This window comes from Malaclemys terrapin, chromosome 9 (genome assembly GCF_027887155.1).
Source record: "Malaclemys terrapin pileata isolate rMalTer1 chromosome 9, rMalTer1.hap1, whole genome shotgun sequence".
Taxonomy (NCBI): Eukaryota; Metazoa; Chordata; order Testudines; family Emydidae; genus Malaclemys; species Malaclemys terrapin.
In genome coordinates this window covers 1,898,871-1,916,784 of record NC_071513.1, presented here as the reverse complement: position 1 = coordinate 1,916,784, position 17,914 = coordinate 1,898,871, and the positions used below count along the sequence as shown (strand labels likewise).

Here is a 17,914-nt window from a genome sequence, read left to right as displayed (position 1 = left end):
CTTTAGCAGTCTTACTGGATAGAATCCTACCAGTCAGGACCACTCCCCCACTTCAGCATTAATTTCCTTATCCTCAGGTGGTGGTGATGCCATGGCAGAGAGAAAGGGAGGAGTATTTTGGGACCTCCGTTCTCCTTTCTTATAGTTGTCTTTTTCTTTGAAAATCATCTCCAGCTGAGGTTCAGGAGACAGACAATATGTGGGGACCAGAACCACCTGCTGTTTCTTTGCCAAAATGTAAATTTCTTGCTCGTGCCCTTTTTCCTGCCAAAGAATGGCCACTTAACCAGGCGACAGACCATTTGATTTTGTTGACACTTGGCTGAGGCATCAGTTTGTCTTTTGTCTTTGAGGAACTGATATCCGCCTGCTTTTGTAAACATGGAGCATGTCGCATTAATGTTCTTCAGTAGAATCTTATACCTTTACATACAAAGTTGCCACACACATTTTACCAGGACAGTAATGATCAGCAAGTTATGAGTTTTCAAATGATGCCTCACAAAGCATAATTTGTACAAAATCCATTATAGCCTTGTAAAAAAGGTGAACATAGGGCTACAAACTGTCAGATTCACAGTCGCACTTAAACAAATGGCTTAAAAAAGACTAAACTTTTCAAGATTCAAAATTGACTGGAGAGGGGCCCCTTCTGGCTGCCTTCAGGGTAACCTGGGACAGCTCTTAAAGGGCGAGATCACCTCCTCCCACAGAGGAGGGCAGTAGCAGAACAGAGTGGGTGGGGTTTACCCTCCCCCACTCTGCAGAATGGCTAGGGGGTTAGCTGTAGGACCAGGGACATTGGGGGATTCACTGCCTCTGCCCCCTTCCCCTCCCTGCCCCTATGTCAGCCACTGCCCTGGACCCGCCTGTAGAGAGGTTACACAGCACGGAGAGGATCAGCAGAGATGCTAACGGCTCCTGCAGCTGTGTTTGGACGGTGGGTAAATGTACCTCAGTCTGGGCATGTCCCTCCTACGCCACCCATAGCGCCACGGCCTGCAGTCTGCAGGCCCCATCCTCACCTAGCCCCAGGGACGGGGCCTCCGCCATGGAGAGAACTGCACACACAGCCCGTTCCCATCTGCACACAGTTCCAGAGGGGTGAGCTCCCCGGCCTTAGTTTGTAAATGCAGCCTCCTCTTTGCCTCCTGCTGAGGGTTCCCTTTCGTCACGGGGGTTGTGCTTTCTGCAGCTGCCGTGTGTATTTTGCATTTGTGTGTTGCACCTTGAAGCCCCTGCCTTTCCCATCAGAACTAAAGCATGTCAGCCATGCATTTCGGCTCTCCATAAAGTCAAGTAAATCTGACTGTTGTGGGAATTGGCTCGAGTTCACCAGTCCTAGTGAGCAGCCTAGTCTGAAGGTTAATGCTTCTAGGCTCTTGTCTTCTTTTGCACCCCAGCCACTCTGGGTCCCTGAATGTGTATCCCACAAAAGTGAGGGGCTGTTAAAGTGTAGTGGTGCCAGCCCATCCAGACAAGGGCCGTTAATTCATGCATGGTCCAGCGATTTCTTCCGTGTAGTTTATCCTATTGACCTGCTGCAGGCTGCCACGTACGAGTCTTTTCTTTAGGAAAAACAAAGTTGGACTTTTGGATCAAAGTAAATGAACAACACACTATCACATTTGTTATAAGCAATGCAAAAGTGAGTCAGTGAATTACTGGCAAGGCATTGTTTTTACTTCCCCCATGCAAATGGGACACCGACATCTATCCAGTTGTTGATTTCCACATGCTTTTAGCAATTTTGCCAAAAAACATCAAAACTGATGAGAAGTTGTTTTAGTAACAGTAATGCCAAAGATCTGTTTGAAAAACGTGACTATGAATTGGAACACCTCATCACAGAAACAAACGCCCGGAGCTGGACTGCGTTCCAGTTAACATTGCAGCTGCACCAAGGTCATTTTTCAAATTGCAGGAGTTGCTTGTTTATTTATTAAAGCAACGTCCAGTGAAGAGAGCGACCTTTCCTGGATAATGTATTCTGCACTGGGACTCCCACTGGACTTTGAACAGAATGGCCAAATTCAGCCCTCCTGCAAACTTCATGGAAGGACTCCAAGCAAGTGGGAAGTTGGGGAACCAGCCCTGCCCTAGCAGAAATGGACCCACTAGTGGAATGTCCAGGATCTGGGCAGGAAGGCGGTTCCCTCCCTGGATGTATGGGATGTTTAGGACCATATTGGAGCTCAGTGTTATGAAGTATTAGGGGAGGAGTATCTCCATGGGAACCCCAGAGGTGAAATACCTGACGAGCCTATAATGCTTCTAGCTGGGCTGGGGAGGGGTATGTGCCAGTGGCCCACAGTGTACAAAGACAGCCCTCCGGCCAGCACAGCCACCAACCAGTACACAGAGGGGGTCAGGGCCAGCACCATGTCCCTGCCGTGCCCGTATACAGCCCCCTCCCCGCTGGGAATGTACGTCCTGCTGGCACCACTGGCCTGCGCCCAGCATTCCTGCAATGCAAGCAGCCAAGTGAGCGGGAGATCTCCCAGCGTGAGCCCACAGCAGAGTGCAGGCCTGCTTTGGCCCTGGCTGGAGGAATGTTCCCGGCACAGATGAGGGGAGGGATTCCCGATGCTGCACTAGGCTGCGATTTCCTTGGGAAATGTAACCGTGCAGATACTTACTGTGACAGAGAACGAGGTACCCCCAGCTCCAGGTCAAGGCACCACTTCCTCCCCAAGAGCTCCTGGCTCTGGTGTGGTGTACACCAGGGTTCAGGGTGTGCCATGCTTCCTCTGGAGGAGCTGGTCTCGGGATAGGAGGCTGCTAGAGCGAGGGGAGTTCCTCCGTTAGCTCTGCTGGTAGAAGCTGGAATTCGTAACCCTGGGATGAATGCCTGCTGGTGACCCAGAGTAGCAGTTGTTACACTAGTATCTTCCCAGGGTGCAGTACCTGGAAAGAAAGGGCTTGCACCTCTTCGGCTTAGAGTCCATTTAGTGACCAGACCTTCCAGGGTTTCCAGCAGACTGACGCACTTTGCTGCCTTGTGTCAGGGGATGTGTTACTTTGCAATCTTCCTGCGCTGCATGACCTCATTGCAAAAGGGAACGTTCTGTATGTTTGGCTCCAGATGTAAAAGCTGCAGTCTCCACGTTCTAACGCTCAGCCATATGGCACCTCATCAGTCATCACGAGCGACCCCCTGATGGCTTACCCGATAACCTGGGCGTGCCTCTTTCCAAGAATGCTGCAGTGTTACTCACCAGACTTTGACTGAGTCATGGCCTTCTTTGTAAACATATTTTTAATTTGGTTTAGCCTGAAACTTTAGAGAAGAGCAGATTAAAATACAAGACTTCTTCTGCCTCCTTGCCCTACATTAATTAGTTGCAATTTTTTTTAACCCTCAATCTTTTAAAACAGGAAATGAAACACAACTTCTTTTTCAGTTCCAAATGCTTTTTCACCACAGCCAGCCTGGGAACAAAAAGGATTCATGTTTAATATGATGTTTTTATATGATCATAAAGTAGTGATATTAATATTTATTCACTCTGACTTATGATTAAAGAGGCCATTCCGGTGTAGATTTTTGATTGATCTCTCATATTTATTTCACTGAATCATTGGATCATGAATACTATTTTAGTCAATGACCTGGCAGATCTTTCTGAAGAATAAACCGCAGTGCAAATATTTTAAAAATCCCTGATTTAAATATGGCATGTCACAGAATTTTCCTACCTTATGCATAGGTACGAAGGGCTGGATCACGCAGTGCAATGCAGTGACTATATTCAGACTCATGGAAGAAATACTGGATGCAAGTTGCAAAACCTGAGGCAGGCAGAATATATTGATTTCAACGTCTGTGTTAATGGTTCTTCAGAGTCCACACAGCTGAGACCCTCCTACTTCACATTCCATCTCCAGAACCTAGGTAATGACAACGGCCCCATCTCTTTGTGCAGGCTCTGGGGGGAAAGATGCGGGTTCTTAAATGGTCTAGTAGATCCTGGGATGGTTCAGTAGCTGTCTTGGAGCCAGGTTTCAGGGGTTTGTAAGTACGATGGTAATTAACTATCGGAACTGCTTACCAAAGGATGTGGTACAGTCTCCATCACTGGCCGTCTTTAACTCAAGCCTGGCTGTCTCGGTAAAAGATCTTCTCCAGTTCAACCTCAAATGATTGAGGTAGGTGCAGGATTCACAGGGGGAGGGTTCCCTGCCCTGGGCTTTACAGGAGGCCAGAGGGTTGCCAGATGTCCAGTTTTCAACCGAACACCCAGTCGAAAAGGGACCCTCCCCAGCCTGGTGAAAATGAGCGAGTGAGTGAGGGCGGGGGAGAGAGAGTGACAGAGGGAGGAGAGGGGATGGAGTGGGTGAGACCCCGGGTCAGGGCCGGCTCCAGGGTTTTGGCCGCCCCAAGCAGCCAAAACAAAAAAAAAACAAAAAAAGCCGCGATCGCGATCTGCGGGGGCAATTCAGCGGGAGGTTCTTAGCTCCGAGCAGGAATGAGGGACCCTCCGCCGAATTGCTGCCGAACAGCTGGACGTGCCGCCCCTCTCCAAAGTGGCTGCCCCAAGCACCTGCTTGGTAAGCTAGTGCCTGGAGCCGGCCCTGCCTCGGGTAAGGGGCGGGGGCAAGGGTGTTCGGTTTTGTTCGGTCAGAAAGTTGGCAACCCTAGAAAACGTTCACATCTCTGAACAGAAAGCTTTGCTGCTCTACACCAGCTAAGGTTCTGGCCCTAATGGGCTGGTGGGATAGTTTTACAGACTTGGCTTGGCAGCACTAATGACTGGGTAATTTAGGTGTTGAACTGAAGTCTTCAAACTTTGCAGTAACTATTGTGTGCGTTAAAGGCGCTTACAGGCTGGGGAAAGTGCTGGGCACATTTTAAAAAAATCAACTACAGGCTCACTTACAAGAAGCCAGTTGGTGCTAGTCCAGTCTAAGGGCCAAATTCAATGTCTCAGTAAACAGTGGCAACTGAGGATGTCTAAACTGTTTTAACAGTCGCATTGAGGACACTGGAAGTAGGGGTAAGTCACCTGAACTTATCCTCTCCCCCAGACCTCTGGATTTGGCCCTACATGTGATAACCGGTCTACAAAGGTGTTTCCTAGTGCCACCCTAATGCCCATGTTAAGGGAGAATTTTGTAAATAACCGTGGAAAGAAGCAGACTGTTGCAGATGCTGGGAGAAAGTGGGGAGGTGGGTTCCTGCTCACAGGAGAGGTGTTTTCCCCTCTTTCACCTAGCGACTGTGTCACTGGCTGGCCCTTCAGATGATCGTCACTCTGAGAATGACGGGGCAGCACTGCCGGAAGTCAGTACTGGTGGGAGCAAGGACTCCGTTCTGTACTGTGCGGTTAGTGCCTGATGTGGCATATTACTGGCTGTGGGTGATTGAATAAGAATTGCCACTGGAACAGAAACAGCTTCTCTGTGTCTTAATACAACTTGTGATAATTCAGAAAAGTGCAGGGACCTTTCAGCTTGTTATTAAAACCAAGAGATACACAACTGGATGCAGTATGACAGTTACTGTTAGACTTTTTGGCTCATACAGTAAGTGAGTTTAGAGGGAGCTGCACCCCGGGGAACCAAAAACAGGAGTGTGGCTTGGACAGCTAATAGAACAGAGAACAAATGTGCTCCACTGTCGCTTGGTAGGGCCTCGTAGCATGGAAATCGCACCAGGCTACGTTCCCTTACTCTCGCATAAATATGTTGGTGGAGGAAGGCTGCCACATGCTTCCTGTATGACTTTAGGCAAGTCACTTAATATTAGAACTAGGCAGAAGTTTTTGCCTGAAACATTTTTGTGCCAAAAATGCAGATTCGGGTTGACAGAAAATTTTTCCAAATTTGTACTGAATTCACCAAATTACTTTTGTTTGGGGGGTGGAAAAAGTCTGAAAACAATCTGAAAAAATCTAAACCTTTTTTCCCAACACTTTCAAAAAGAAACATTTTGATTTTTCAATTTGAAATGACTTTTTGTTTTGAAATTTTCTTACATTTCTTACAAAATTAAAAATGTTTAAAAAGGCTTGAGAATGAAAAGAAACATTTTGATCCAAAACAAATTTTACTCTTTGGTTTGCTGAAAATATTTGTTTCAAGTTGACCTGAATTTAGTTTATTTAACAGACAGTGAACTGAAAAATCAGTTCCTCTCTCTGTGTTCTACTCACTAGCTCTGTAGCCCTGTTTGCCCGGCCGTAATAGGGGAGAACGAGTTCTCTCTCCCTCCCGGGGGTGTCATGAGGATGAAATCATTAAAGCGTGTGAGATAATCAGGATTTGAGTTGTGGGAGAGACACATCAGGATATAGGTTGTGTAATAGAGTAGGGGGCTGTAACGGGTTTTGTATACCATTTTACACATCACCTATGAATTTAGCTCCTTTTAGCTATCATTATATTTGAAGGCAATTTAGAATGTTTCTACCTAGGAAATTTGCATGTGACTGGGATTGACTGATCTCTTTAGTATTAACAACACTTCTGATTGTTATGCTGCTGGCTTGGGAACAGCCGTAATGACTCCAGAGTAAGGCTGGCCAACATTTTTCATTTGAAAGTCTTTTTCTGATGAAAAACAGCCTTTTTAAAATAGAAAATTAACGGTGAATGCTCTTTCTTTCTATTCAACTTTTCCATCTTGTGACCAGCTCTACTCACCAGGGCTCTCTTCCAGCTCTAATTTCTGCGATTGCAAGCAATTGCATTATTTTTAGACGGCACAAATAAGCTTGCTGCTGGTCTGCAATATGTAACCTCATGAGACAAAGCTGGTTTGACAAAAAGGATATCTTAAGTCCTGGAACATTTACCATTGAAGCCAAAGCTCTAGGTATTATGGACTGTATTATGCCATAGGTTTTTAAGCCCAATACTCTCACAAATGCACAGCCATTGATTTTAATGTGGAATTCTGCTTAAAAATCTCTCAGGCACAGTATGGGTCCATGATAGACCCTTACTTAAGAAGGGAGCAATCATTAACAATTTCTATAGTAGAAGAACACGGGACCCCACTGTCGCTTCCCCCCAGGAGGCAGGAAATGCCGTGACTCCTCCTGCTCAGACCCCAAATGTACACAAGAGAAGGCAAAGCCTCTGGCAGAGGGTGGATGTTCCCTTGGTGTGTGGACATCTTCGCGCCCAGGTTCACAACAGCAAGCTAACGCAAACCCGGGTGCAGTTAGTGACAAGATGGAGATTTGCTACAAGCTTTTGCACAGTGACAGATGATGTGCTGATGGCGGCAATATCCTGGACGAACCTTACTGAATTAAATGACTGTATCATTGTGGGCCAGGCACTGTGCAGAATTCCCTGCCAGGGATTAAGAACAGTGGAGGGTGATTAGGCAAATTCACGTGGGTTGCAATATCGTCCAAGCAGTACCATCACCTGGAGAGGCTCCCATGGGCTGGGTCAGACTGGATTCTCCAGTGACCAACAGACAAAGAAAGGACTTAGGTTAAATAACCTGGTGCGGGAGGGATAGCTCAGTGGTTTGAGCATTGGCCTGTTAAACCCAGGGTTGAGAGTTCAATCCTTGAGGGGGGCCACTTAGGGATCGGGGCAAAATCAGTACTTGGTCCTGCTAGTGAAGGCAGGGGGCTGGACTTGATGACCTTTCAAGGTCCCTTCCAGTGCTAAGAGATAGGATATCTCCATTAATTAATTAACCCCCCCCCCTCACTCCGGGCCTTTGTTCTGATCCAGCAAATGGACAGGTTCCAATCTTTGCTGGGAAGAGTTGGAATGACTCATTCTTGTTCTGAGCCAAAGGGGTTACGACCTGGCAAATGCAGGAAAACTTCACAGGGAGGGGGTTGAAGGACTGCTTAGAGCCCTTGCTGGTGTTGGGTGTCATCTGGTAAGCTCATTATCATGCCCATAGGTTCTTTTATTGTTTTTCCTGTAATGCTTTTACCTTAGGAATAGGTGCTTGCTTAGAAAGAGCTGTGTGGTGATTTCACCATGGCAATGACACTGTTTCTGGTCTCTGAGGAGGAAAGTAACGCAGTCCTGATGTTGCTGGGGAATTCACAGTGTAGGCAGGGCGCTCGGCAGTCTGAAAATACCCTGGTCAGGAGGGAGAGAGACGCATGTCTCCACCCAAGAGAGGTGTCGGCTGGAGAGCCAGAAGCCTAAATATGGGTGCCCCGGCTGGACCATGGAGGGAAATACAAGTCCAGTTGCCCTGAACTGTGATGCTGATCAATGCCATTTACCTACAATAACCTCTCAAAAGACTTGCCATGCATTAAAGAGCTTTAAGTACCAAACCCCATGTTTCAGGGGAAGAATCTAATTCACATTGACATTCGGAATGAAGTATAATGGCCCACATCTGTCTTCAACGCAGCCCACATCATGCAGCTGGTTGTCAGGACAACAGTGGACACTGGGTACGGTCTCAGGAGAAGCCGCTGATGTTCAACCACTACTGAAGGGAAAAATGATTTCCCCAGTGGAAGGTCTGATCCTGTCTCTCTCCTTTTCAGTCAAACCTTCTCCGCCTGAGAAGCTGTCGGTTTCCATTTCTGCCTGTGAGGATGTTCACGTGGAATGGAGCCCTCCTGCTGGGGGTGCGCCCCCGCACTGCCTGGACTACGAGGTGCAGCTGACAGAACACGATGGCGACGCTGATGCTCCCTGGACGGTATGCGACGCACACGGTTGTTGATAACCAGTTTTCTTACACAGGGTTCTAGTTTAAGATGAGCAAGAAGGTTGCTCATCCTGAAGCCTGTTCCATCTCCTCGCCGTCAGGATGGGATGGGTGGGCCGGAAGCTGAAGCAGGCAAGGAACAGCCCTGCACTGAATGGTGGGAAGGCTCATTAGCTGCCACCAGTTTGTAAAAGCCGGTGAGGAGTGAGGTTTTATGGGTGCATTGGGGCAAAGTTTGACCCGCTGAAGACAGAGACTGGCCTAGAGCCTGCTCCAGACGTGCAGTGGTGTAACAGAGGGCAGGATCTGCCCTCGACAGATGGAATATAAGGTGACCTAGAAAAAGATCCAATCTTGTGCCTTCCGGATTGGATTGTAAGATCTGCGAGGGGCAGAGAGACGTGGCTGGCAGGTTCGCCATCGTGCCTGTGCATGGATGTAAAAGCATGTCAGTCCTTCCCCCAGCTGAGCTTAGTGCCCCAGGACTCTGGCTTCCCCTCGGCTGACTAGCCCCGACACCAGTACTCGAATGGGTGGGAGGCAGGGGGAGCAGGCTGTCATGCCTGGCTCCCCCGGCTTCCACGGGTGAAGGGGGCAGAACTGCCTGCACCACGCTCTTCGCAGTGCTTGAATGGGTGGTGGGGATGCTATTGCAAGCAACCTCCCTGCTTGGTGCCTGAACGGGCAGCAGAGGGCTGAGATTGTTATGCCAGACCCTACTTCTTATTGCCAGCTCTTGGAGAGAAGAGAACAAAGGCTTTAAAAAGGGAACAGACGTGTGTTTTGGGGAGGAGCATATAATCACTTCTAGGGGCAACTGTACCATCAGATGTTCATTTCTTTCTGGGTGAAGCCTGGTTTTATAGCTACGGCCCCTAATTAGGATTTAGGAGATCTGGGTTCAAATCTAGTGTTTACCCAGACTCCACGTGTTACCACCAGCAAGTCGCTTCATCTCTCTGGGGCTCAGTTTTCCATTTGTAAAATGGGGATAACAGTACTTCCTTTCTCCCAGCTCCTCTGGCCAGTCTGTATAGACTGGAGTCTCTTCAGGGCATGGTCCTGTAATGCTGTGTTTACTGGCAAATTATAATCCGCCAGTCAGGTAACTTTACGAAGGGCTCCACAAATTAGCAAGAATAAACTGTGGACGTAGCTCACATGCAAGTACAACTGATTTAGACTGTTGGTTAGTTTGTTCATTTTACTCAGGCTAGGTCTGTAGAAAGCCATCACTAAATGCATGTAAAATAAACAAAGCCGGCCTCCTGGGGGGGTTAACCAGCCCCCGCAGGAGCAGTCGCTCTATTGACAGAAGACGCTCTCCCCTTGGCACTATCTAGCCCGGGGGTTATGTCAGTGTAACTGCGTAGCTCAGGGGTGTGGAGAGACACAGATCTACTGATGTCAGTTTCTAGTGTAGAGACCTGGTCTAAATCCTGTAGCACGTAATCAATCAACCTTCTTTATTCTGCATGTTCGCTTCTTTCTCAGGCTGCCTCAACCCAAGTGGAAACCGCCTTTACCTTCTCCCAGGCCAATCGCAGCCGCGTCTCATGTGTCCGTGTACGAGGGAAAACAAACATGTTCTGCGCCGACAAGGGCTTTTGGAGTGAATGGACGCGGGAGTGTTTCTACGGTAGGAGACAGTAAAAGAAACTAGTGCGGTTTGGGCCCCCTTTATCGGTCTGTCTTGGGACTGAGAACTGGGGATCTTGCCCAGAGATAGTTTTGCATCTTCAAAGCACAATGCAGACATGGGCTATTTAACCTTCACCAAACACCCCCCACCCCTCCGTTTTACAGGCAGGAAACTGCTTCTTGGTGGCCACGCAGTGCTCTGCTGGCCGCAGAACTGAAGCAGTTTTGCTGGGCAGGGGCTAATTTTGCAGAGGTGACTGCGGGGAGTTCGGCACCCCAGTACGCCATGCAGCCCGGTTCCATGAGAACACTTTCCAAGTCTCTGTGGGGCAGGATTTGGGGACTAGGGCCAGAGGAGGTGCTGTGCTGTCCGTGGGTCCGTTGGCCATTGTTTGTTCTGAATACAGGACCATGCAGCCTCAGGAAGCAGTGGACTGTGGAGAACCACATCCTGGGGGCTCACCAGGGAGACCCTACTTGACCTTGGCGTGGAAGGCGAGGGTTTAGCTGCCAGAGGGGATTTCTGGTTGCTGAAATGGGGCTGGGGATTTGGGGAGAAGAGGGCTCTAGGAGGATGAGCCCTTCTCTGAGAAGCAAAGGGGCAGCACGTGGATACAGCCCCCTTTGCTATGAAGCAGATGCGTATAGGCAACCCAATAGCAAATCACTTCCCAGACTGGGTCGCAGCCATGGCATTTCTGGATCTGGTCACCCCAGGACAGCACCAGTCATGAGATTAGCGAGTAAACCCACTTATAAATGTGTGACACACCTCTTCTGGGAAGCAGCATGTGGGGATCTTGGTTTAATTAGCGGTGAGAGCAGCAATCTGAATGAATGCAGGGATAGTGGAACGCTCCAACAGCAAGTACAGCAGGGTGGTGAGTCTTTGGCCAGACTCGGCTGGAGGGAATATCTGGCTCTAAGCTCATGTAGCGGGGGGCTCAGGGTCACACCCCATTCCCTGGAATGTGTGTCTCATCCCATGTACTCAGACTGCTGCTGTCTGCACACTGGCTGCTAGCTGTCTGCACACTGGCTGCTAGCAGGCGGTGGTGAAAGCTCAAGATGCTGGTGTTTTCCCAGCCCATATGGTGTGACCCTCGGGGGTGGGGGTCGTAACGGGGATTACCCGAGTTGCACCCACAGGGAGAGGGGAAGAAGTCAGCAAAATCGTATTGTTGCTAGGAACCTGCCCAGCCTTCTGCTCCGGCCTCAGACCCAGCCCCGGCTCTCAGCTCTGGGCGCTGAGGGAGCTGAGCTGCGAGACTTAACAGTCGCTGGGAGGGGGAGAAGGAGACCAGCATCCCTCACCGAAACCACCCCCATTGGGTCTTCCCATGAACTAAATCCCAGCAGCCTTTGCAACCACGAAGGATTGTGAGATGAGGAGGAAGGCATGGTGGTTTTTTGGGGGGGTGAGGAGGTTACACATTAATACATTCAAGCCACACTGGGTTATCCTAGGATGCAGGTGACCAGTCGTATAGTTTCTGTGACCTGGCTACATGAGTGTCATGGTTACAGTGGGCCTTTCTGGACTGAATTTAAAATCAGTTTCATGAGGTTAGTTGTTTTGAGTCCTAATTATAAAAACCTGCTAAGTGCCCTGTACAGCACATGATTGGAGAGGGTTATTCTTATGGCTTCCTGTGTATTCTTGGGCGGGTCACGTAACCCCTCTAGGCCTCACGTTCTCATCTGTGAAATGGGGATGCCAGTAATTTCTGTCTCCCCTCTGTCCGCTGGGGCTATTCAGATTGGCAATGTTTTGCGGGAGGCACTTCCTTTCCTTGGCAATTGGAAAAGCTAAAACAAGAATTGTGAAAACGTTAATTCCCTTCATAAAAACACATTATCACCCCAGTGCCACTACACCGCTGCAAATAGCACCCCAGACTCTCACCAGCATGCGTGAGATCAGAACTGGGACCACTGCCTCAAGGTTTGTGAAAGATGGTTCCCTCTTGAAGTGAGTGGGTGATAAAAATCTCAGTTCAGCAAAGAGCAGCAATGGTGGACAAAATACAGTCCACAGCTGGCATAATGTGGCTAAACCTAAAATATTTGCAAGGATTAATGGATGTGTGCAGCATGTTAAATCTAATAATAAGCTAGCCCATATGATGGGAAAATGGGATTTTGTACTTGGCTCCAGTCTTTTTACAGTGTAATGTAATTACTACCAAATGGAGAAATTCCTTTAATGCTTTGTGGTTTGTCTTCACAGTGTCCAGAAAAGATGAAAAGCAGCTGTTCATCCTCATTGCAGTAGTCTTAAGTTTTTTGACTGTCATCATCATATTTATATTAGCTGCACAGCGCAAGAAAAGGTAAGTGCTAAGGCAACTTGTACGCGCCATGCTTCTGTCTAGCGTTTCAGACGGTGCAGTTAGAAATGAAATGAAGTAAAGTACAACTGATATAATGTCATATTCTATCGCCATTGACAGTGACCTGAGAGCAGAACCTGAGCCTGAGACTGGCATTAAACAATATTTGTTTCACATGCTAGCAATGAATATTAAGTTTAATACAATATTAACAGTTACTGTTAACCAACACCGCTATTGTGCATAAGCTCTCCTTATCACACAAATGTCGAAATAAGAGTGACAGTTTTTGTGTCGGCTTCATGCTATACAACATATTAGAAAGGCCCAGGGAGTGAGCGGGTACATCTTCCTCCTAACTGTCTAGGTCAAATTCAGGTGATGTAAGTTACACTTCTGATCAGATTTTTCTGTTACCCCAGTGTAATTCTCAACTGTTTCCATTCGTTCCAATGGAGTTACTCCCAACTTACACCAGTGTAACTAATGCCAGCATCTGTACCCAAAGCCATGGGGGCAGATCTTCAACCCCAGGGTAAATTTGTCCAAGCCGTAGTGGAACTATGTCAGTTCACGTGGAGATGCTGCCCCACACTTTTTATGCCAATATCGCTTAACATGCATTGTTGAGTAGACATTTTCCCATATGAATGATTGCACAGAGGGAAGCAGGTCTGGTAAATTAATTACCCACATCCTAGTTACTTAATGAAATGTTCTTTGGGTCAGAGGTATCCCTTAGGATCTATATCAGGCAAATTACCCTTGAACCCGATGTTCAGAATCACTCTTTCTCTATGACCACATAATCTCAAAGCACGTGGATAGTCTGTTGTTGTTTTTACTGATGCAGGTGTCAATGCAGAGGAAGAGTTAGCTATAGAAATATTGTCACTCTAATAAGAGTTGAATTGAAGCCTATTAAATAGATCAATTATTTGGATGTCCTGGATTTTATATATACCTACACGTTGATATTTCTGGTTTTTATTTGCCTTTTTATATTTTTAAGAACAAATGGAGAGAAAAATATATCCCCTACATCTCTATATTTGGACTAATTCCTGAACAAAATGATTTCCAGAGATGCCCTGTGAGATGTCAGTGGAACTTACTGCTGCATTATGAACGTTATTGATGTCCATAATAAAGACCCATGCCAAGCTCAGGTTCTTGGCATTCTTGGCAAATTACACGCTCCAGTGGGATGCTAACGCTGCAAATGGGCTTGTTGTGCAGCTTGTGTCCAATAGATCATCCCAAGAACAGACATGAAACCTGAACTTCTTACGAGGCTTTTCTACTTCCCCACCCACACTTACTATGCTTCTATAGTCCAACAACACGAAGGTCAGAGAAGTTTATTGACTGATGCTGGAATAATTTTTTCTGATAAAATAACGGGGCAAAAAAGGAGGCAGTGGAGACTGTGATGAATAATATCGACAGGTCTGCTGTGTGTGTTTATAAGAATGGGTGGAAACACTGTTAACATGATGGAAACTCAGTGGAAGATCGAGATTATACCCACCAGCCTAGGAAAGGTTGCTAGATGCTATCGTCCACAGTCAACTGAGCACCATATGGTATATTTCCCTGCCGGCTCCTCGCTACCTTCTTTCAGTCCACTGTTAGTTTTTAAACAGGGAAAATTATTTAACTGCATTTATTTAATCATGTCATCTTCCAAGCCACAGTTATTTGTGAAAGAGGAGACCTTGAAACGGTTTTTTGCAGGAAATGGCTGTGCTTACAAATACAGTGCATGGCAGATGGATCATTGGAGGAACAAATCCCAAGGATACGCTGTCAAGTGCTGGAAGGGGATGTCCTGCAGGACTTGGACACGGAAAACACGGCTTTACAAAGCACCCAGAGGTGCCTAGATCTGAAAGACCCTTATGCCCAGCAGAGGAAATGTCTGACCAGCTTTAAACAAAGCCTGTGGAGTAAAAAGAGCCCAGTGCTGATCATGGACAAATCACATTGCACCGATGCTCCTGGAGCTTGCTTTAGGCGTATTCTCACTTTCCACAACTCTCTCAGTGAACATGTGTCCTGGGAGGAGGGTTCAGAAGAAGGAGGGAATTCTCAGTGACTAGCTGATGCTTGGAAAGGTGAATTTCAAATCACCACAAACTTGAGTCCAACAGCTGCCTTCATCTGATCAGAAAATCGTAACGTCCTATGGGCAAAGGGCTGAACCTGCACCCTCACCTGGGGCATGGAAACTGTGTGTGGGTCGTGCTCAGAGACGGACGTGCAGCTGGGGGACAAAAGATGTTTTGAGTATGATTGGGCCTTTGTAACGCCGTGATTGGGCCTCGCTTACTAACAGAGAAGGGAGCAGTCCTGGACTTGACAATATAGCACAAGCACAGAAAAGGTGAACACAGGCTCAAGGCATGGGATGGAATCAGAAATAACTAAACGCTGGCCCTGAGCTGAGACTCTCAGTACCAATCCACCATGTCCCTTCATGCAGAAGTGTTTGGCTCATGGATGTTTCTAAAATACACTGGCAAAGGGAGCAGTACATATGAATGCTGTCGGGAATGTTTGTTTAAAAGCACACTGGCTCATTCTTTCTTTACTCTGATTTTCAAACGGCACACATGCACTGGGGCATACTAAAAAAGTGCGTCCAACTGCCTGATGGATGTGTGCATCCGTGCACAGTTACTGCATGTCAGTCAGGTGTGTGTGCAGGCAAGGGTCCCGCTGGGTGCATAACCAATGACTTACACTGCAATGCAATTAAATGTAAATGCAAAAAAAATGTAAATTAGGTGCAGGATTGCACGGGCAAATGGGAAATGTTTAATTTTCAATATGACATTTTGAGACAAATGACCAACTGCCACAACAAACAAATGTTGAGCCAGGCCAACTTCCCCCCCTTGTTTCAGGAGCATCCTGAAGCATCTTACCCCAGCGGATGCAGCGATGAGCTGATAGACCACCTCGTCTCAGGTAGCTGCAGCCCCCCTCAGGACTCAGTGCCTCGTTAGCGTTCACAATTAGGAAAGTGGCGAGCTCTGTAAATAAAATAGCAGGCGTGCCAGAGAGCGCCTGCCTGCTGCAGATGTGCAAAGCTGCTGTTGTTTGAGAAGCAGGTCAGCCTGGCCAGGGACTCTCCAAATTAAAGGGTATTGCACGAAGACAAATGGCTCACGCCAGCGAGAGGCTGCTGGCGAGCTGCCCGGTGCTCTGTGCAGCTGAAGGGAGGTCAATGACCAGTTGTGTGCTGGGGGACAGATTATGGTGGTTTGCAGTGTCAGCATGTAAGTTGCTGCTGTCTGTGGGCTGGGGAGATGCAGGGGCCAATTTCTTTTAGCGACCCAGCATAAGTGGCTGGTATCAGATGACCTGCCTGGGCTTTCGTGCAGGTGTGGTGTGTGCTTGTGATCCCCTCATCACTCCCCCACACACTGTCATTTCCGCTGGCAATAAGCCATTCCGAGCCGCTACAGTGGCTGGTTTGGTTAACCCAAAATAGCCCACAGGCAGCTATTATCTTAGTGCTCCGTCCTGTGAGTAATACTACATGCTAAACTAGGGGCCACAGTCAGGGCCGGCTCCAGGGTTTTGGCCGCCCCAAGCAGCCAAAAAAAAAAAAAAAATAGCCGCGATCGCGATCTGCGGCGGCAATTCGGCGGAAGGTCCTTCACTCCCAGCTGGAGAGAGGGACCATCCGCCGAATTGCCGCCAAATCGCTGGACCTGCTGCCCCTCTCCGCAGTACCCACCCCAAGCACCTGCTTGCCAAGCTAGTGTCTGGAACCGGCCCCGGCCACAGTCCACACAGCTGTGGTACTTGAGTGTGGCAACATATTCTCCCGTAGTCACCCAGCCTCGTCAGTGTCTGGCTTGCATGTTTTGGATAGTAATAAACATATTCACGCTGACTCAGCCCCAGGCCACGCAGATTCTTCCGAGACCTAGTGAGTAAGAGATACATGGGATTATTTAAGTCTTGGGGAGGAAAAATGTATTCGAAGCATTTGGTAATTTTTATAATGGGCAGAAAAAAAGGCTGGGAATTACCACGGTCACACGAATGTTGATGTGACGTCCCAACACGTGTAGAAGGTTGGAGAGGGAAGAAGAAATTAACCGAAAGCACAGCTTGACTTCTGTGACAGTCACAAAAGAAATGACACTAATTAAACGTTGCTGCCACCTCGGTTACCTCACTCAGGCAACTGTTACTGCAAAGTTTATTTTTTTTAAATGCTTATAAAACAGGCTAAGAAACTATGGAACTGGGGGACAGGGGTGAGGTGTGTTGGCTGCTTGGCCCAGTGGTTCAAGAAACATAACAGGACTTTGAGGCTCATTTCAAGTCCACGGCATCTGTCAGGTTGCTTAATGCCAATGTTGTACCAGGGTCTGTTCATTTAACTTGGACCATATTTATTTTTGATACTTGTATTAGTGCTTATTTCCTAAATTAATAAACTTTCTTGCCACAAAACTCAGTGGCCAAACACCTCCAAACTTTATTGTTATTCCAGTAGGGGCGGAAAAGACCAGAATTTATTCCAAATGCACAAGTTGTCTTTACCCTGGTGATTAAAAGGTATTCTTTTCAGATGTGCACTTCTACCCGAAGTCCCTCACAAACTCTAACAAACCCAAAGAGGGGGGGAAAGGCCTGGTCTGGCGTAGTTCTGCAGACATGCACCAACAGTTGCTGAAGAATTGAAAGGCCTGAGTGAAAAGAAAAACTCAAACGAACTCAGGGCGTCTCTGCTGGTGTAAAGGTGCAGCGTGCCATTGGCTCTGATTTGAGCAGCAGCAGGGGCGGATCTGGGCCACTCGCCCTAGCACTTGGAGGGGGTAAAGCCTCCAGCCAGGTAGGCCTTGTCCAGTGGGGTACAGGGAGAAAAACTGAGCATAGGAAAAAATCTCCGGAGAGAGGAAAAACCCCCACCCCCCATGTGCAGCTGGGACCAATGGAAAGCACCATTGCTGGGAATGGAGGAAGCGCTGAAGCATAGCAGGTAGTGCTCACTCCTGCCTTGCAAGGGGAAGGACTCTGCCCTCCTCCGTGACGCTATTCTAGAAAAATGCTGCCGGTTCAGGGCAGGCCCGCCAGGCAGCTGGTGTGACACTTCGTTCCTGCTCCATGACGGGGACCAAAAGCTATAAACATATCTTGCTTTTATCCTGCACACTCTCACTATGAGCCCGCGGCCTGATCATTTTTTGCCAGAGAAAGGGCAGGGAGCAAGTCTCATCAGGCCGCCTCCAAAATCCAAGGATGCCCTGCAGTGCGAGCAATCAGG

General features: G+C 47.9%; 1 protein-coding gene across 4 annotated transcripts in view; it reads left to right on the top strand.

Moving 5' to 3' along the window:
- IL13RA2 (interleukin 13 receptor subunit alpha 2) overlaps positions 1-17,117 on the top strand; it is a 30,389-nt gene extending 13,272 nt beyond the window's left edge. For all 4 annotated transcript variants that reach the window (XM_054039929.1, XM_054039928.1, XM_054039927.1 and 1 more), the window contains 5 exons: positions 3,711-3,895; positions 8,484-8,641; positions 10,145-10,289; positions 12,522-12,624; positions 13,637-17,117. In XM_054039929.1, coding sequence (XP_053895904.1) covers positions 3,711-3,895; positions 8,484-8,641; positions 10,145-10,289; positions 12,522-12,624; positions 13,637-13,685 — 640 coding nt within the window. In that variant the 3' untranslated portion in view covers positions 13,686-17,117. The remainder of the gene's footprint in view (positions 1-3,710; positions 3,896-8,483; positions 8,642-10,144; positions 10,290-12,521; positions 12,625-13,636) is intronic.
- Positions 17,118-17,914: the final 797 nt, after the last annotated feature.